The sequence below is a fragment of the Aquarana catesbeiana genome, linkage group LG07 (genome assembly GCF_042186555.1).
Source record: "Aquarana catesbeiana isolate 2022-GZ linkage group LG07, ASM4218655v1, whole genome shotgun sequence".
Lineage (NCBI taxonomy): Eukaryota > Metazoa > Chordata > Amphibia > Anura > Ranidae > Aquarana > Aquarana catesbeiana.
In genome coordinates, this window is record NC_133330.1 from 82,149,681 (window position 1) to 82,170,695 (window position 21,015).

Sequence of the window (21,015 nt, forward strand, 5' to 3'; positions counted from 1 at the left end):
CAGTGCAGCTTCATCGGCGCCTATCAGTGCAGCTTCATCAGTACCCATCAGTGCAGTCTCATCAGTATCTATTATTATATAGCGCCAACAGTTTACATAGCACTTTACAACTTGAGGGTAGACATTACAAATACAATACACTTTAATACAGTAATAATCAGAGGGCCCTGCTCCTTAGAGCTTACAATCTAAAAGGGAAGGTCAAGAGATACAAGAGGTATTAACTGTGGGCGATGTGCTGATTGAGAAGATAAATGTACAGTTGTTAGGTAGGAGCCAAATAGGCTTCTCTGAAGAGATGAGTTTTAAGGGATCGTCTGAAAGTGGATAAAGTAGGAGAAAATCGGACAGATTGGGGTAGAGCATTCGAGAGGATGGGAGAGGCTCTAGAGAAGTCCTGAAGGCAAGCATAGGATGAGGTGACAAGGGAGTTTGAGAGCAGGAGGTCTTGGGAGGAGCGAAGAGAACAATTAGGTTGGTATTTTGAGATTAAGTTTGAGATGTAGCTGGGGGCCAGGTTGTGGATGGCTTTGTAAGTTATAGTTAGTATCTTGAATTTAATTAGGTGGCCGAGTGGCAGCCAATGGAGGGATTGGCAGAGGGGTATAGCAGACGCTGAGCGGTTTGTGAGGTGGATGAGCCTGGCAGCAGCGTTCATGATGGTCTGAAGTGGGGATAGCCTATTTAGAGGTAAGCCAATGAGGAGGGAGTTGCAGTAGTCGAGGCGGGAGATAAACAGGGAGTGGATTAGAAGTTTTGTGGTGACATTGGTTAGGAAGGGGTGTATCTCGGAGATGTTGCGGAGGTTGAGGCGGCAAATTTTGGATAGCGATGGGATGTGGAGCTGAAAGATTAGTTCAGAGTCCAGGATTACACCTAGGACCTTGGCATGTGGGGATAGGTTGATAGTTGAGCCATTGATATTGACAGAGAAATCAGGGGAAGCGGCACCTGAGGGAGGACATATCACAAGCTTGGTTTTGGATAGGTTGAGTTTGAGGAAGTGATGTGACATCCAGGCTGATATGTCTGCTAATAAGTTGGTAATGCGTGAGGAGACAGATGGAGAGAGCTGGGGGGTAGAGAGATAGATTTGGGTGTTATCAGCGTAGAGATGATATTTAAAGCTGTGGGAGGCAATCAACTGACCCAGGGAGGTGGTGTAGATTGAGAAAAGGAGAGGTCCAAGAACAGAACCTTGGGGGACCCCAACGGAGAAAGGAAGAGGAGAGGAGGAAGTAGAGTTGTAAGTGACACTGAAGGAGCGGTGGGATAGGTAGGATGAGAATCAGCGAAGAGTACAGTCACGGAGACCAAAGGAGTGGAGTTTATTGAGGAGGAGGGGGTGGTCCACTGTGTCAAAGGCAGCAGAGAGATCCAGAAGAAGTAGTACAGAATAGTGTCCACTGGTTTTAGCCATTGGTAGGTCATTTGAGAGTTTAAAGAGAGTTGAGGGCGAAATCCAGTCTGAAGGGGATCAAGAAGTTTATTCTTGGTCAGATGGTCGCTTAGTCGGTTGTAGACCAGTCTTTTAGGAAGTTTGGAGGAGAAGGCGAGTAAGGAGATGGGACGTAGGTTGTTAAGATTGGTGGGTCCAGTGAGTGCTTTTTAAGTATGGGGGGGGGGGACTAGCGCATGTTTTAGAGAGTTTGGGAAGATGCCACAAGAGAGGGAGAGGTAGAAAATGTGAGTTAGAGAGTGTAGAATTGAATCTATCAGTGCAGCTTCATCAGTGCCCAGCAGTGCAGCCTTATAAGAAAAATTGCTTATCTGCAAAATTTTACCACAGAAACGAAGATTTTTTTTTTTTTTTTAAATGTCGGTATTTTTTCGTGTTTAGCAAAAAATAAAAAGCCCAGTGGTGATTAAATACCACCAAAAATAAGCTCTGTGTGAAGGAAAATGATAAACATGTCATGAGTAGTGTTGCATGACTGAGTAATTGTCATTCAACATGTGATAGTGCTGATAGCTGGACATCGGCCTGGGCAGGAAGGGGGTAAATGTGCTCAGTATTGAAGTGGATAAAGCCTGGTGAGCTGCAATCTATGACATATTTGTTTTTTGGGTGGATATCACTGTGTAATGACACTATATATGAACGTAATGTCTCTCTCACACGTGTGTGGACACTATAGTCACGGTCCTATTGTTTGGGAAATAAATGGGTTTCATGTGACCTCCTCTCTGCGGCTCTAATCCCACCAGAGCGAAGTATAAACACGATAAAATGGCGGGCTCCGCCGAGCACACAGAGATGACAGGGCGGGAACCTCCCCCAGCAGCGCGCCTTGAATCATGTGTAAGGAATGTACCATCTGACCAAGCTGCTCTCCGCTCACTCAGCAGAAGCGATGCAGTAGGGAGGGGTGTCCGGTATAACCATTTCTACAAATAAAAACTACAAGTGGAAGCCGCCGCACATTATGTAAGTATATCTTAGGGACATATAAGTTCCTTCCCACTGGGAGCTCTACCTAATGGATTGATAGCTCCGTCTCTCTGCTCTGATATATTCAGAATACTGATCACCCCTTCATGAAGAGCTCCATGGTAGATCCCGATGGGCAGGCAACAGCCTACCTTGCCTAATGGTGGGCGTGTTAGCGTGCGGAGGTTGCTATTGGTGGGAATCGGAGCAGGGGCCGTGCGTTCTAGTCTCCGATTGGCTGGGTGACTGGGAGCGCCGTGCGCAGCTCGACGGGCATTTTGGAGTCGTGTGCAAACCGCGTGTGGCGCAGCCGAGAGAGACCGTAGATAAACAGCGTCCGGGAGGTGAGTAGAAGAGCAGTGCGGGGGGAGTGAGGCGTGCAATGGGGGGTAGCAGGGTGTGGGGGACTCGGGGATGAACAGGGCACGGTGCTGGTGAGAAATGCGGGAGAAGGCCAGGCTATGAGCAGCTTGCTGTGTACAGGGAGAAGGGGGCGCGGTGCTAGGCCTGAGCTGGGGGCGGTACAATGGAATGGAGTATTCGGGGCCATGCTTGGCTCCAGATTTCCGTCCTAGGCCTCCACCGCGCGGCCTGCTCTCACGTGCCGCAGCATTGCCGTCATGTCAGGCCGCCTGCTATTTATAACTGGAGCGCGCCTCGGACACAAGCGGGGAGTCCGGGCAGCACGTGTGCCTGAGCCGTGCTTCCTTATATGGGCAGAGTGCGGGCATCCCCCAAGCTTCCATCAATCGAAGGCGACAAGCTTTATTTATAAAACTCAACGTTATACAGACAAAAGATTACGTAATTGTTACTAGGAAAACTTGCAAGGCCCAACCACATAGCACATGGGATGGGTGACCTACACCGATCAACCATGTCTTTATGATCGCCCATCCATGGATGCCACATAATCTATGAAGGTATGCTGTGCTATCCATAGCAGATCCTTGGGGGCTCAACTTGTGGCCCTCCAGCTGTTGCAGAACTACAAGTCCCATGAGGCATTGCATGGCTGACTACATGCATGATGGGACTTGTAGTTCTGCAACAGCTGGCAGGCCACAGGTTGAGCACCCATGTGTTAGTTCTGTAAACTGCGAGGTGGGGCTCCATGGGTCAGATTATTATTTTTTTTTTAACCAACATTTCACACAGATTACATGTTGAATTTGGCAGCCAAGTCAACATCTCCAAATATATTTGTGTCCCTCAAATCATTCTCAAACCATTTTTGTAGTGTGATTGTAAGCTCTAATGAGCAGGGCCCTCTGGTTCCTATTGTTTTAAAGTGTATTGGGTATTTGTAATGTCTACCCTCAAGTTGTAAATCGCTGCGTAAACTTTCAACGCTATATAAATCCTGTATAATAATAGTATGGTGGGACACATTATCTTGCTATCAGGCAATACTGTTTCTATGAAGGGGTGTATTTGGCCAGCAGCAGTGTTTGGGTAGGTAGTACATACAAATAACACCCACATAAATGTCAGGATCAGATGTTTCCCAGCAGAATATTGCCCAATACATCACACTGCTTACACCAGCTTGCCTTCTTTTTTTGTTATTATACAGAATTTGTATAGCACTGACAGTTTATGCAGCACAATATAATACAGTGGGAATCGGAGCCCTGCTCATTAGAGCTTACAATCTAAGAACCATGCACCATATTGTATCATGGTGCCATTACTTCGCCAGGTAAGCGATGCCAACGCACCCGGCCATCCACATGATGTGACAGGAAACGTGATTCATCAGACCAGGCCACTGTCTTCCATTGCTCCGTGGTCCAGTTCTGACATTCATGTACCCATTGTAGGCATGTTTGGCTGTGGTCACGGGCCGGTATGGGCATTCTAGCTACACAGCCCCTTACACAACATGGATGCACTGTGTGTTCTGACCCTTTTCTATCGGAACCAGCATTAACTTTTCAGCTTTTTTGGCTACAGTACAGCCCCTTTTACATGAGGCGGACTCCTTTTTAAACGTCAGGGAATCTGTCTGCTATTTCTCTGCTGACCAGAGCAGGCAGATGTGTGTCTGCTTATATAAATCCACATCAGGGTCTATTCAGGCTCAGCACACCGGCCACAGAATATGAGCACAGGTCTACTTTTAACCAACCTGAGTGACTTGGCCTCATACTTGCTACATCCAGCTAACAGACCTGGATGGATGTGACATGAGTTTATGTTCTTAACCAACCCATCAGTTTAGTCTAGGATCCCCTGTTGAGACAGAACAGAGGGTACCTGTGTGAAAAGAGCCTTACTGATCATAATGTACTGTGAATATTTTTAGCTGGAGCTCCTGAATTTCAGAGGTTCCTCTGGGGTAAAAATGTTGAACAGCTGCTCTAAAGGCAGGGACATCCATAAATGTCACACCCAATATATTCTCTGATGACCCCCTACTATTGGATCGGACTACGTAGGCCATCCTTCACTTCCTACATGCTGCCCATGACCCTGTCGCTGATTCACCACCTTCATTTTAGTAGGTCCTGACTGCTGCACACCAGCAACTCCCCATAAGTGTTGCAGTTTTGGAGTTACTCTGACTCTGTCATCTAGCCATTACAATTTATCACTTGTCAAAGTCACTCAAATCCTTATGCTTGCCCATTTCTTCTACTTTTATTATGTCAACTACAGGGACATGTTCACTTGCTGCCTAATATATCCTACTGACGTTCAGATGCCATTTTCCAGAGATAATCAGTTTACTTGTCAGTAGTCATGTTATGGCTGTATGATGATATTCTGTAGGGGGTCATATATTGTAATATATTGCGTGTGACAGTCGTGTATGTCCCTGCCTTTAGATCAGCTATTCTTAACATTTTTACCCCAGAGGAACCTCTGAAATTTAGAAGCCCCGGCTAATATCCACAGCTTGCTGTACATTAGGGCCCTTTCACACAGGCACCCTCTGTTCTGTCTCAGCAGGGAATACTAACCTCCATTACTGATGTGTTGTCAAAGAACAGAAACTCCTGTTGCCTACAGTATGTTATATCCATCCATGTCTGTTCTGAATTTCCATGAATATCTTGTGGTGGGATTTAGCAAGTGTCCATCTGTCTAGTTGCTCAAGTTGGTTTAAAGCTTTGCGTTCAGTCTGCTGAGGCTGAATGGACCCTGATGTGGGTTGATATAGGCACACGCACCTGCTGACATCCAGCTACTTCTAGAGTGGGATACGTTGCCATTTTTATTTTATGTAATCGTTAGTCAAAAATAAACCTGACAGCATGTTGAGGTGAAAGGGGCCAAAGCTGTAGATAAAGCAATAATCTGGTTACTTGGAGTTCTTGACATCCAAGCAGATATTTTAACACCCATTGTTATGACAAAAATGGCAATAATCCCAATAAAAAATGTCAGCAAAAATACACATGCTTTCTTACATTGGTGGTCTGTGGAGAAATGCTTCCTTGGCTTGGTGTTCATCTAAGGGTCCCCTTCTGTTGTCCGTAGGAAAGGCGTCCTCTTACATTGGTGGGCAGTGAAGAAGAGACCATTTATATTCTGGTCAGTGAGAGAGGGGCCTTCTCTCATGTGTTCCCTGAGAGAAAGCATGTACCTTACATTGGAGGTCAGTTAAAATAATGCTTAATTTCATTGGGAGTTGTTGAGAGGAATGCTGCCCTTAACCTCTTGCTGGCACCTCCCAGCAACTGTTTAAGTAGGTATTAACATCAGAAGATGAAGGTGATCTCTGGGGAGGTCACTATGTTTGGGATCCCATCCCAATAGCTCCCAATCAGTGATCAGATGTTGGTGATGGCTAGGTCAGTGTTCTCTGAGCACCATCTCAGCACAGAACCTTGGCACCCCATTGGGGCATGTGTGGCAGCTGCGAGTTACATTGGTTAAGCCGCCACTATAAAAAAAACCTTCCATCCACTCTGTAACATAACAATCTGAGTCACTGTGCCTGTTGTATAAAAAAGCCGATCTGTACCTATATTAGAGCAGCTCATGTGACTCCTCGGCTCTCTCCTCTGCCCGGCTGACAGCTCCAGTGGGTGGGGCCGAGCACTTCTGCTGACGTCAGCTGGGGAAGAGAGTGCAGAGGAGTCGTGTGAGTGCTGGGAGCAGCTCTGAGATAGGTACAAATCAGATATAGATATAGAGATATATGAACTCTCTAGCACATGGGCACATTGTTATGTTAGAGGGGATGGGAGGATTTTATGGTTCTTATTGGGGGGGGGACTCGCACGAGAAAACCAGGGGGGGGGGGGGGGGGGGCAGGACCAGAGAGCTGCGGATGAAGGAAGCATGTAAACTGAGCCCTGACACCGTGGTCAGTTTACAGGGGGGAGGGATTAGCCAGGTTTTCTAGGTGATAGAAGGGGCCAAATTACACAGCGCAAGCACTGTGCTGTATAACATGCTGTAAGGGAGCAGGATCCACTTCTTTTTTTTTTTTTTTTTTTTTTTTTTAGGTTAACAAACACTTTAAGGCCAACCTGCACTGCTGCTGCATACAGTGGGAAAAGAATCACATTCTGTTGCTTTGCAGCCTGAAATGAAGACAGTTTTTTTTTTTTTATCCAGCTGTATTTACTAGGGATGCACCGATATTTCGGCCGCTGAAACATATCGGCTGAAAATGGCCTTTTTGGCAATTTTCCAAAAGAGAATTCTTGCCTAAAATGGGACAGGGCCCCGCCCCTGGTGCCGCCCAGTACAGGGTTGTCGTTCTGGAGCGCCCCTGTCCAGTCCTCTCTTCCCCTCTCTCTCTCCTCGGCGAGGCGGCTGAAAGCAAAACCGTGCTCAATGGAGGAAAGCTGTCAGCCCACTGAGATAAGGAGCGGCTTGTCGGTATGGTCAGCGGGAGAAGCATTAACTGTAACGTAAGCATCACCGAGCGGGCTCACTGTTTCTAACGGCATGTCACAGACAAGTCCTTCATTCTTAACCCCTGCGGCGCTGCACACTGATAATGCTCCTCCCGCTGATCATACCGACAAGCCGCTCCTTAACGCGGTGTGCTGACAGCTTTCCTCCATAGATAGAGCACTGTTCTTGGCTTTGCCTTGCTAACACTGCCCTGTCCTGATCCTGTTTGACATACTTAGGCAGGCTGCGTGATGGGCACTGGTGAGGCACAGGCAGGCTGCAAATGATGGGCAATGGTAGGCTTCTGGGCACTGGTGAGGCACAGGCAGGCTGCAAATGATGGGCACTGGCAGGCTGCATTTGATGGACACTTGTGAGGCTGCATTGATCTCCTGTACCACGTCTGCAGTCTCTGACCATCTCCTGTACCACGTCTGCAGTCTCTGACCATGTCCGGTATCATATCTGCTAGTGGTGCACCGCATGGAAATGTTGCTAATACTATTAGCAATGTGTTATATTAAAATGTATATTTTTTTATTTAAAATAAAAATACATTTTTTAATAAAAATATGTTTTAAAAATGATCATTTTAAGTTTTTGGCCTAGTGTATTTTTCATTTTCGGTATCTGTTTTGGCACCAAAAAACCCATTTGGTGCAACTTTATAACATCCAGGTGAAAGATTCTGTTTTTGACTTGTCAATGTTATATCTTTCACTTGGATGTTATAAGTTACTCTAGTTAATGCAGATGTATAAAACAAAAATTGTGTTCGTCTTCATTTCAGGATGCAAAACCAAAATATTATTTTAAAGGGTGATTCTTTTCTATACCCAACAGAGAGATTACGTTTGCCATATAAATTTGGATTTCTCAAACGTATCCTATTGATTTAGTGTGGATGGTGAAATCTCTCCTGCTGGCTATTTTGTTGTGATAGCTGAGCAACTGCTGCTGTCTGAATACCCAAACAGTTACTACATCTGACTGTTTGACATCTCTACCCATCGCCTTCAATTTCTTTTTTCAGTTAACTCATGTGGAGCTGAGTGATGCTGATAGAGCTACCCATGGCTCGAACTTCGGCCAATTCAGCGGGAATTGGCCAAAATGTGAGCCACATATGCTTTACTGACTGCTATAAAAAGCTCTTCTGTCATGCCAAAGGGTGTTGCTCCCTGACCTATGAAGATGAATGCGCAGTCAGCCACAGCTCAAGAAGCCCTGATTAGGCATCTGAAGGATCTCTGGTTGAGAATGGCTCTTCTATATTATACACAATAGAAGTCCCTGGGTCTTGTCTCCTATGATGTCATGGCAAATGTTTGTCCCTGGAAGTAAACCCAGATCCCCAGCGCTAGTATTATGAATGATATTACTGCACTTAATATGTTAATAACTATTGAACATCCGCTCTCCTATTCAGTAGATGGTTATATCTCATCATATGTTTTTTGTGAAAGTGGTAGCACATGTCAAGCATAAGTATTGTATATGGGCAAAGAAACATCCCATACATAAGGTTATACTCTGGCCAAGGAATCAAAAGCTTGTCTTCATTTACAATGAGTCTTTCAAATCACTTGAACCTGGTCTGAATATGGCAATTATGCGGAATAGTTTTTGAATAATTGACCTGTTTAGCTCCAGAATCAAGTGATCTGTTGCTGTTTGGAAATGAACTAGGCGAGATCTGATTTTATCTTGGTGTTCCAAAGTCTGTTTCACTTTATTTTTTTAGACTGAGCAGAGTTCACTACTGCTTTCAATTCGACATTGTTGCATTGGGTTCATATGGTATAATGCTGTTTAAGGCAACCTGTTTAACTTTGATATGTCAATAAATGTCAAAATTGGGTTTACATTGCTGACTTTTCCTTCTGAAAAAGCAAATTCCTTGGTACCTCCTGATCCATTGATTTCAAGTAGGCCTGTCTGCCTAAAATTGTGAGCACTGTCATTGCTTACTTACTAGCTAAGCTGCACAGTGCAGTAAGACAGCAGAGTGTAAGATCCAGCCCTCTGCATATGTGTGAGAACATGTGATTAGCCAGTCCTCAGCTCTACCAGCACAGGGCACTGCATTGTGAGCACCCATTCCCAACTAAAAGACCATAGTGGACATGCACCATTTTTTTCAACTAGTGCTTTATGGTGTGCTGAAGTGCATTTGTCAAAGGTGCATTGGCATATCAATGAAAATGAATAGCACTGCACCATGCTAGCATGTTTAACCTTTCTTGTGGTAAGGTGCATCAATGCAATGCACAACATTAATAGGTGTGAATGGGCCATGAGGGCACAAGGAATTTGTTTTCATTGGGTAATCGGGGTGTTGTATGGCATTTCCTAGCTAACAGTCACAGAAGAGGGGCTATAAGGAAATAAAAAGGTGTGGTACTTCAGTAGGGCTTTAGAGATGGTCTATTGGGAACTATCGCAGTCCTGTTTGTGAAAGTGCAACGCAACACCCAGGGTTTTCATTGATTTCCTTGCTGTAGTACTAAGGCACTTGCTGTATTAAGCATGTACAAATTATTAGGGCTGAAACAACTAATCGATTAATCGACAACTAATCGATTATGAAATTAATCGATTACTATTTTCATAATCGATTAATCGGCCAGAAACATAATGGGGTTAAAAATAATAAAATGAGCCCTTTATAGTACAAAAGAGCAAATAATCGCTACTGTAAATATTACTTTCACAGTTCTACAGTTAAAAAGTGAACCCCTTACAGTAGCGATTATTTGCTTTTTTTGTACTATAAAGGGCTCATTTTAGGTTATTTTAACCCCGTTATGTTACTAAACGTCTTAGACCTGGTTCATATCTTTGTGTTTTTTGGTGCTTTTTGTAGAAACGCACTACAGTTCATTTAACATGGTTTTCTATGGGACACGTTCACATCTATGCTTTTTTTCAGCCGCTGTGTATTTGGAAAGGGTCAAGGACTTTTTTTTTTATAACACAAAACTGTGCTTTTTTGGTTCCATATACTTCAATGGAGAAGCTGCAGAAAAGCATGTAATGCGTTTTTGCAGCATTTTGTATTTTTTAATGTGCCCAACAACAAATTGGACAAAAAACTGTATTTCTCTTCTAATAGTGTATACAGTATATCTCTTCTTCCTGTTATTCTCAGAGTGGATTCAATATTTTGCTCCCTAACCATACAGTTGGTTGTTTATATTTACCACTGCATAGAGATATTTAAGAATAAATTGCTTTTTTTTTAAAAAAAACTTTACATATTAACTAAATTATACACCACACTTTTTTTTTTAAAGGTTATTAACCGATTAATCGAAACAATAATCGACCAACTAATCGATTATGAAAATAATCGTTAGTTGCAGCCCTACAAATTATCAGTGCATAATGATGCCTAATCATCCAGGCCAGTAACTAGCCATGTCAGAGGTCAGATTTCCTAGGCGCAAGTATGTTGGGTGTTACTTTGACGGGACTTGAAGCAATGCCTGTGTAATCTTGAGGTCTGTGGACATCTAGTTGCATCAAAGTCATCCCAAAGTAGCGCAGGGGCTACTTTGAAGTAGCTGCGACTTGAAGATATTTGTCAGAACATTGGGGTGCAGTGGAGGAGATCGCCGCACAACATCCTTTGTGTTAGTATGGCAATCTGACCATCCATGTGTGGGGTGTCCCCCCCCCCCCTCCTTTGTGCAAATTTTTTAAATTAAAAGGGACCTTGCACTTTTCGACCATTTTTAAATTTTCCGTAAGATGTATTTTTCTGTTTAACATTAATAAATAAATGTAATTGTATACTGGTCATTATAGATGACTTTTCTCAGGAGAGCCTTTGAACACACAGAAATCTGGCATCATACACTAGAGAGAACATCTCTCTAATAGGTGAAGCAGTGCCCAGCACATTACTTCTCAGTGTAGTAAACAAGTAAAAAGCAGATCTTCAAGGAAACCTCTGGTGAGAAAAAATGGAGGCTGACATTTCTAACCGCTGCTCCTTGTAAAAATGCTAGTTACCTTACCCTCATGTTGATAAAGTGGCTTCAGAGTTATTTCCGGGTTACCGGCCAGGAGCAAGCATACAAATTTAGCTTTTTTTTTTGTGTGTGTGTGTTCCAGGACAGTTAATCAAAGTATCATCTGGAGATAGCTAGGAATTTAACATTTTCAGCAGCTCAACCATAGCAGCTGCTGTCAGTTACGTTTAACACTTAACCCTTCCCCAACCAGTGTACTAACAACTTAATCCTGTTTATTTTACTCAGTATGAAACAGAACCACTGTTTCAACCAGGTTCTTTTGGTGTCTGACCCTGTATGAGGTCCCTCTTCCTGACCACATGACAATATTGTCAATATATGTCTGCTTTTGGGGTTTTTTTTTTTTTTCTGTGGAGAAGTGATGCCACCAGTCAGGTTTTTATTGCAGTCTGCCTTCATTTGTCCTAATGATCGTTGTCGCAGGGCGAGAAAGTGATGGAAAACCCCAAATGTTTCCGTTTTTTCCCTCTGCTTCTAAATGCCCCTGCATGTTAACCTGTGACCATGCACACATGTTGACAGGCAGGAAAAAAAAAAACCTGCCTACGTGTCCAGGAGCAGCAGTGTTTTGGCAGAGAAACGCTTGATGTGTTTAGCACATTGAGCATTATTTCATTTGTGACTGGAATAGACAATAATGCTAGCCAGTGAAATTTGAAATTGACGCCCAAGCGTTACACGTGTTTACAGACGTCAAGTTGTTTTTTTTTTTTTTTGCTGCTGCTGCTGCCAGGAGGAAAAGTGTCTATGAGAGATGGCCAAACATCCAGTGTGCATAAGGACTAAAAGAGCAATACATTTTTCTGAAGTAGTTGATTCTAGATATAACATATATGTATAATTCTGCGGGGTTTTTATTTATTTTTTTTTTATTTTAGAACCAAATCTGAAAACATGAGCAGTAACGAGTGCTTCAAGTGTGGTCGTTCTGGTCACTGGGCTAGGGAGTGCCCTACTGGTGGCGGACGTGGTCGAGGTGCTGGTGGTGGTGGTGGTGGTAGAGGCCGAGGACGTGGTGGATTCAACTCTTCAAGAGGTAACATTTATCAATGATGGAAGGCTTTGCTTTGGCTCTCCCTCCCCTGCTTTTATCTCCCTCCCCCAATTAACCGTTGATGCTTTTGCAGTTTTATTAATATACTTTTATTTTTTTATTTTTTTTCCGATATAGGGTTCCAATTTATTTCTTCATCTCTTCCAGACATTTGTTATCGTTGTGGAGAGTCTGGCCATCTTGCCAAAGATTGCGACCTTCAAGAGGATGGTGAGTGGCAATGTATGTATAAAAATCGTTCCATGTGAGTGGTCAAGACAATATCTGTAATTTTAAATAATGTAACTTTGTAGCAGATTTGTTATCAATGTTTTTTTTAGAGGTAATTAGCTGAAAATTGTAATTTATGATAAATTGTACCAGTCCCTATTCAATCTGTCAAGTCGTTTCAATTTAATTTGTATACAGTGGAACCTCAGGTTGCGAGTAACGTGGTTAATGAGCGTTTCGCAAACCGAGCACTGTATTTCTAAAATTTCTAACTCTGTTTGCGAGTGTCGTCTCGCAAAACGAGCAGGATTCAGGCCAAAAGTGATGTGCAGTACCGCTTTTGGCCTGAGGTGGGGGATGCCAGAGCCAAAAGTTGCCGTTCGGAAAGGCCCGAGGACAGTTCGGCTGACCTCGGAAAGGCTTGTGAACGGAGTCTTGCCAAGGCCTGCCGAAGTGTCCCTCAGGCCTTTTTGGCCATTTCTGAGTCTCTTCGGCGCCCCCCGCCTCTGGCCGCATGCGGTATTGCATCCCATTGAATTCAATGCGGAACTAATTATTTCCATTGACTTCGATGGGAAAACTCGCTTTGATATTGCGAGTACATAGGATTACGAGCATACTCCTGGAATGGACTATACTCGTAATCCGAGGTTCCACTATAACAGAGCAGAAGTAACTACTGGACCCACACTGCCCCCTACCATAGTTGAGAAGAACAGCAGCTGGAGAGGTAAAGCGCTCCAGCAGCTGCCCATTCTTGTGTGAATTCAGACATCAAGAGGTAGTAAACGCTAATAAAGTGCTCGACAACAGCTGTAAATTTTTGCACTTCTTACTTTGCCAATGGTCTTGTATGGCCTAGTTAGGAAGCAATACAAAGAGGACAGGATACTTTTTCATGTGTGTTTAGCTTTAGGCCGGGTTCACATCTATGTGAATTGGATGCTGGTTTCCCCGCCTCCAATTTGCATAGCGGGAGATTGTGACCAGCTCTCTATGGCGGCGGTTCACACATCTCTGCAGTGGCTCCGGTGCAATTTGTACAGGAGTCCTGTGCGTCTTTTGGTCTGTTTCAGGTCCGAATTCAGGCTGAAATCAGACCTGAAACTGGAGACGCAGCGGACTCCTACTGTGAGCCTCTGCATGTTAGAGTCAACCCAGCCTTAATGTTCAGTTCTGTGGGAGTTTAGAACCCACTTTAGCCCTACTGATAAGTGATATTGCAACTTAGAAAAAGTGTTTGGTTAGTGGTCTGTCAGGTGGGCAGTCCTTGCCAGAAATAGATTAAACAAATACCTTTGCCCTTTCTAGGCATTGTCCTTTTAAGTTCTTTTGCTATAGTACTTTAACTTAGAAATAAAAGGATGTTAAAGTAAAGGTGTGTTTGTTGTGTCCTCTTCTTCTTCTTCTTTTCTTTTTTTTTTTTTTTTTTTTTTTTTTTTTTGAAAAACCGTTGACCGTTTGAAAGTATCTAGCTACAGCCCAAGCACTTTTCTTCATTTTACTCCAGGGTGACTTGGAGTTTTACTTTGTAGCTTTGGGTGTAGCTTTGTTTTCTTGTGTTAGAGCCTTCAGCAAAACACAGCAGTGATCCCCAAACTTCACAATAAATTTCTTGAGGCTAGTAGTCAGGGACAGCATTGCCTTACTACACACTGAAATAAACAGCTTTGAGGCTGTAGGTACTAGATAGCAGTATTCTTCATGGTATGTGAATATGCAATTGTTCAAAACAAAGGTAAATCCTTCAGGTTACTGATTTAGCTCTAACATACATCTTCACTTTTTGAGGTCCAGCATGTCCTAACCTCAAGAACAAAAACTAAATGTACTGCAGCTTCTGATGGTTGCATTAGTTTTTGGGATTTTTTTTTTTTTTTCTTTTTTTTTTCATCACATGAAAATACTTTATTGTAAACATACCCCATAAAAACCAGCAAAAAGAGGAAAATCCCACATTTTAGGTTGACATCAGAACAGGCGGACAGTCTTCAAATGGGGACACTAGTTCTGGTGACACCCCAGGATTCCCTCACTTTGAAAAGATTTCCTCTCCCTTCCTGTTTTGGCTATGCGACAGGAAGTGAAGGGAAATCTCCCTGATGAAAAGCAGATGCAGGGGTGAACTTCATGGGTTATTACTGACCCTTGCGCTATACAAAATGAAGAAAAATCTGCCTTTTGTGACACTTTAGAAGTAAAAAAATGTTTTGAGATGTTAAATGATTTTGTTGATAACACTTGTAACGTTGTGATTTCAGCTTGCTATAACTGCGGCAGAGGTGGCCATATTGCAAAGGACTGCAAGGAGCCAAGAAAGGAGAGGGAGCAGTGCTGCTACAACTGTGGCAAACCAGGCCACCTTGCCCGTGACTGTGACCATGCTGATGAGCAGAAATGTTATTCTTGTGGGGAGTTTGGTCATATCCAGAAAGACTGCACCAAAGTGAAATGCTACAGGTGATCAATAGAACCCATACATCTAATATGCAGACCTGACTGGTTTCTTTTACATGTAAATAACATATTTAATGCTTTTTCCTTTTTTTATTTTTTTTTGTTTCAGGTGTGGAGAGACTGGCCATGTAGCCATCAACTGCAGCAAGACCAGTGAAGTCAACTGTTATCGCTGCGGGGAGTCAGGGCACCTTGCGCGGGAATGCACAATTGAAGCTACAGCTTAAATCTCCTTTGTCGCCCCTCCTTTTTCTGATTGATGGTTGTATTATTTTCTCTGAATCCTCTTCACTGGCCAAAGGTTGGCAGATAGAGCTAGTCCCAGGCCAGTGAGCTTTACTTGACGTGCAAAAGGAGGAAAGGGTGGAAACAAAAAACGACTTCCTGCATTTAACTACAAAAAAAAAAATGTTTATGTTTAGTTTGGTAGAGGTGTTATGTATAATGCTTTGTTAAAGAACCCCCTTTCCGTGCCACTGGTGAGTTGGGATTAAATAATCGGGAAGAGTTGAGTCAGACTAGTAGATCCTTCTCAGGTTAATGGTAGCACCTGCGCAAGGCGAACCGCTACTGGAAGAGTTTTTGAAAACTTCTGCAAATATTTAATTTTGTGGTAGTCTCGTTGTCTGACCTCAGCTGTTAACATCAACTACATCTGTATCGGGCTAGGGCAGAGTGTCACGTCAATGTCTGTCACAGTGGCCAACTCTACAATTCCGGTGAAAGTGGTCATTGAGATTGCGTCGGAGATACAGGTGACAGAAAGACCTGGAATTTTTTTGTTCCTTTTCATGGAAGTAATGAAAATAAAAACCCAGAACATGCATAAATGAATAAAGCAAAAGTAAGCTATTCAGGAGCTGCAGAGAAATGTTTTCACAAAAATCAAGATGTTATTTTTGTATACTATATCACTTTAGACAACTGTTTGAGTTTCATTTGCGTGTAATCAGTTTTTAAAGTCAGATGGTAAAAGAAACTGAAGTCCTGGAAAATAGAAATGTAATTTTAAACTATCAATAAAGCTGGAGGAGGAAGGGGAGTTTGCCTAAAGTCTGTTTTCCATTCATTAATTTCTTCTAGCCCAGTGTACCAAGCCGAATATCCACGCCGGTCCTGAGGAGCTGGGGGCAGGAGTTTTCAGGCAAGTCCGTGGCGTCCAGCCTCCCGGACTAGGCTGAAGCCGCGGCCAAGCCTAAAAACTCCTGCCCGCAGCTCCTCAGCACTGGTCCTGGTGGGAAAAAAAAATTGATTTGTTGAAAATTTGAATCGATTTCACCTATCAACTCGATTCAAATTGATTTTTTTATTTTCCCCCAGCTCTAGCCTGTTGTGTTTTATATGGTCTTACAGGCTGAATACCTAGGCAACTGTGATGCTATAAAACTGGTTCCCAAAATTATGACCCTTTGGGCACATTTGCATCCACAGACACCAACAATGGGGCACCATTCCTACCACTGACAAACAGGGCACTATTCTCAACTGACCACAAGCACTAGATCATTACTCCCACTAATCATAGTCCAGTCACTCTAAGGCCTGAAAAACAATAAACTGTCCCTTTTTTGCAAGTCTGAGGTCCCCTGCTATAAAAGAAACCCTAAGAACATGGAAGTGCCAGCTTTTTAACTCGGCATTTAATATTTTTAAAAGGAAGCTCAGGTTTACATTGAAATGAAAAAAGAAACAGTAGTCCATTGGTTTTTCACAGAAAAGTTCCAGTCCTCCTTTTCTGGGGTCCCCTGCCCAGTGTTCCTGGCTCCTTCTGCCTTCCAAGTGCCCCCATAGCAAGCCATTTGCTGTAGGGGCTCTTGTGCTGGCTTGACCCCCTAGTTGCATACGTTTTTATGTTGGGAAAAGGGAGCTACATCTAAAAGGTTTTTTTTTTACCTTAAGACCATGTTCACATTGGGCTGATTTGACTTGTCAAATCACTGGCACCGTCTGAATCGGTGCAGCACTGATTCCCAAAAGTAGTTCCTGCACTACTTTTGGTAACTTTGGGGACGATTTCAATAGACATCTGTGCAGGAACTCACACAGATGTCTCTGAAATCGCTTCTGAAGTCAGACTAAATTGCGGGGTTGAAATCGTTCGGCTCAGCTGAACTTGCATAATTTTCAACCCACATTCAGTGTGAACCTAGGCTAATGCAGAGTATGCATTAAGGTACAAAAACCTGTAGCCTTTACAAACACTTATGTTGATTTTTAAATCACAACTGTTTTATGTTGTCAAACTCATTGAGAGTGGGCAGCCCACAGTCTCAAAGGACTCAATGGTTTGGGCTGGAGGGCCACAGGGAGATTCAGAGGTAACAATACCCCAGTAAGATACCACATGTAATAACCTGAAGGGGTATAATTCTAAAATAGTAAAACGGGTTAAAGTCGTCAGTTAAAAAAAAAAAAAAAAATGCTGATGTGTTTCAAGAATTCAGAAGACTTGCTTGACTAGTTTTGTGCTTAAAGAATGCTGCTTCTGGAGTTGGGTAGGTCTAATAAGAGTACAAAGGAGAGACAATAACTAGCTTATATGGGTATTATAAACAAAACATGGTTTTCCTGGTTGTCACCTAATTGAACAAAGCACACATATAATTAAAAAACGGGGTTCTTTCAAAACAAGAAGTGTGTGTATACAGTTGGTATACTTACAAAAGTATCAAATATATTGTACATCACTGAGGCGGAACGGATAACTGGCCAGACGCTTCAGGGGGATCACCGTGTACCAAAAAGGTGGACATGGAGGTGCATAGACAAAAGGCGAGCTGTGAAGTCTAGTGAACATGAGGGTAGAGACTTAAAAAACAAAAACAAAAAAAAACAAAACTGCAGGATTTTAATTAGGGAATAGATAATTAATGCTGTGTAGGGGGATGAAAAGTCTTCACGAACCTACATTAGTAAAATATAGTGGGAGGTAGTTCACATAACCACTGGGATAGGATAAGTACTCGTTCCTTCACAGCTTCTGATACACCATTCTAGCACTCGCCTAAGATAAGCCAGCCACTTTCATAGCATACACATCTGATGGATAAAGTGAAAAGAATATTTAGGGATGTGTATATACGTGTACTAATAGTATACAGCTGCGCTGGTGTACCAATATGCCAGTGTAACATCAGTGTTGATTCATCATGTGGCACTGTGGATAAAATATAGGTGTATTAGGAAGTATAGAAGTTACAGATATGCCCCTCAAATGAGTACCCACCGGCCAGCACCTCATGCCCCTGGATACCAGTCCTCTCCTCCTCGGTGTCCCTGCAGGTAGAAGTGTGCTGCTTCATCCCTGCAGACTGCCCCCCCATCCCCATAAATACACCCCGGTCGGTTTGCCCTGAATGCTGCCACCAGCCGGAAACTCACCTGTAAGTCCCAGATGCAGAGCATATATTGCAAAGTTGGCGATAAGGGAGGCTATCACGGGCACAGCAACCCCAACTGGGTGACCTCTGGAGGCTGCATACAAATCAAGAAGACCCAGGGGAGTTTTATCCACTCCAAATAGGCCAGTGGTCCCAGAGGGCTCCCAGCCAGCAACTGTTCATCCCTATAGTGAACATTAGATAAGGGAACAAAGACAAAATTGTTGTTTATACATAGGCACAAGTAACAATATCTGCAGGCGACAATTTGCTGTATACAGACATTGGGTAAATTAAGTATCAGTATCACAATATAAGGCATGCAAGCAAAGGAAGGGGATTTTTATATTTTGTATCAGAAGATACTCTGGTGTATATCCCTATAGACCGCTTTAGCAGTGTTCAAACAATTCTATAATTTATAGATCTGTACGAAATATGATGATGTCTTTTAATTTGGAATTATAAATTCCAATCAAGACATCAGTGACACAGAAATACAACAGATAACGCCTAATGCATGTGTATATATGTAAACACATGTATGGAGGGGAAAAGAGGAGTAAGAGACAAAGGTTTTATGTTATCACAGCTATTAATAAGAGACTTATCTATTTTTTTGATTATCCTCTATTTTCACTACTTTGAGTCTAACTTGCCAAATCTTGTCTACAAAATTTTCCTTGGGAAATTCAAGTTATTGAACAAGTGGTTAAGCAGCATGATAGCTAGGCAGCCAGTATGTTCTGAATGTCAACTATGACAGTCACCATATTTCCTTTGATGCGTTTCCCATCTCACCTCTGGCAGGGGTCTCCTGTCGGTACATGTGGAAATGCTTCAAAGTGGTGGACTGTAAAACCTGTGTCTAAAAAGTGCCTGCTCTATAGGGCCTAGATGCAGACTGTAAAGACTCATTGCTAGCTAGTGGTTAAGAAGTGTGTTATCTTAGTAACAGGATAGTACAGGACACAGGCAAAATATTTATACACCATCCTTTATAGGCACATACCTTTTGAGGACATGTCCCCATGGGGCACCTCCCCTATAACCCCAGCCTACTGTAAATCCTCAGTTTTATTCTAGTGTCTGAAGGCGATGGACCTCTTCTCCTTTCCTGAGAAATCAGCTTATTATATTTCTTTATTTTCTTCAACTTCTTTATGTGTGGGGATAGCTAGTAATGTTTGCTTCGGGCACTGAATCTTGCATGGGCATTCACCTTGGCACTAAGGCTGGATTCACATCTATGCATTTTTAATGCTTTTTGCATTCTGCAGATTTGCACTACAGAACGAGTTCCATAGGAAACCATGTTAAATCAACTGTAGTGCAAAATGCAAAAAGCACCAAAAATGCATAGGTGTGAATCCAGCCTAAGTCCCCAGGTCTGCCGCAGGATGCAATACAGGTCCAAGGCTGTGGTCTATTGCTATGGAACCCAGTCCCTGAAGACTGGGGTATGCCCACTATGATGGGTGAAGACAACTTTTTAATACAGTCCAGTGTTGTAGAAAGGTAGGTCACCCTGTAACTGACAGTTCTTGTGAAAATGAGGATATATATATATATATATCTCCCCATTTTTTTAGTGGTGTGGGGGTGTGTGTGTGTGTGTGTATATGTGTATATATATATATATATATATATATATATATATATATATATATATATATATATATATATATATATATATATATATATATATACATATACAGTCAGGTCCATAAATATTGGGACATCGACACAATTCTAATCTTTTTAGCTCTATACACCATCACAATGTATTTGAAATGAAACGAAAAAGATGTACTTTAACTGCAGACTTTCAGCTTTAATTTGAGGATATTTACATCCAAATCAGGTGAACGGTGTAGGAATTACAACAGTTTGTATATGTGCCTCCCACTTTTTAAGAGATCATAAGTAATGGGACAGATTAACAAAAACATCCATCAAACTTTCACTTTTTAATACTTGGTTGCAAATCCTTTGCAGTCAATTACAGCCTGAAGTCTGGAACACATAGACATCACCAGACGCTGGGTTTCATCCCTGGTGATGCTCTGCCAGGCCTCTACTGCAACTGTCTTCAGTTCCTGCTTGTTCTTGGGGCATTTTCCCTTCAGTTTTGGCTTCAGCAAGTGAAATGCATGCTCAGTCGGATTCAGGTCAGGTGATTGGCTTGGCCATTGCATAACATTCCACTTCTTCCCTTAAAAAACTGGTTGCTTTCGCAGTATGCTTCGGGTCATTGTCCATCTGCACTGTGAAGCGCCATCCAATGAGTTCTGAAGCATTTTGCTAAATATGAGCAGATAATATTGCCAGAAACACTTCAGAATTCATCCTGCTGCTTTTTGTCAGCAGTCACATCATCAATAAATACAAGAGAACCAGTTCCATTGGCAGCCATACATGCCCATGCCATGACACTGCCACCACCACGCTTCACTGATGAGGTGTTATGCTTTGGATCATGAGCAATTCCTTTCCTTTTCCATACTCTTCTCTTCCCATCACTCTGGTACAAGTTGATCTTGGTCTCATCTGTCCATAGGATGTTGTTCCAGAACTGTGAAGGCT

At 42.8% G+C, this 21,015-nt stretch overlaps 1 protein-coding gene across 4 annotated transcripts; it reads left to right on the forward strand.

Moving 5' to 3' along the window:
- Positions 1-2,616: 2,616 nt before the first annotated feature.
- CNBP (CCHC-type zinc finger nucleic acid binding protein) lies at positions 2,617-16,102 on the forward strand. Of its 4 annotated transcripts, none has more exons than XM_073592378.1 (5): positions 2,617-2,775; positions 12,207-12,364; positions 12,500-12,604; positions 14,854-15,052; positions 15,159-16,102. In XM_073592378.1, the coding sequence occupies exons 2-5, from the start codon at positions 12,223-12,225 to the stop codon at positions 15,274-15,276; spliced, it is 564 nt and encodes a 187-aa protein (XP_073448479.1). In that variant the 5' UTR covers positions 2,617-2,775; positions 12,207-12,222; the 3' UTR covers positions 15,277-16,102. The 4 variants fall into 4 exon arrangements, with proteins under 4 accessions (XP_073448479.1, XP_073448480.1, XP_073448481.1 ...); XM_073592379.1 differs by having other exon boundaries at positions 12,500-12,592; XM_073592380.1 differs by having other exon boundaries at positions 12,530-12,604.
- The last annotated feature ends 4,913 nt before the right edge of the window (positions 16,103-21,015 follow it).

Bases quoted from the DNA above. Each gene is read 5' to 3' on its own strand.
- CNBP (XM_073592378.1), top strand. From the start codon at position 12,223: ATGAGCAGTAACGAGTGCTTCAAGTGTGGTCGTTCTGGTCACTGGGCT. The intron at 12,365-12,499 runs GTAACATTTATC...TTTCCGATATAG, and splicing joins TGGATTCAACTCTTCAAGAG to GGTTCCAATTTATTTCTTCA. The intron at 15,053-15,158 runs GTGATCAATAGA...TTTTTGTTTCAG, and splicing joins ACCAAAGTGAAATGCTACAG to GTGTGGAGAGACTGGCCATG.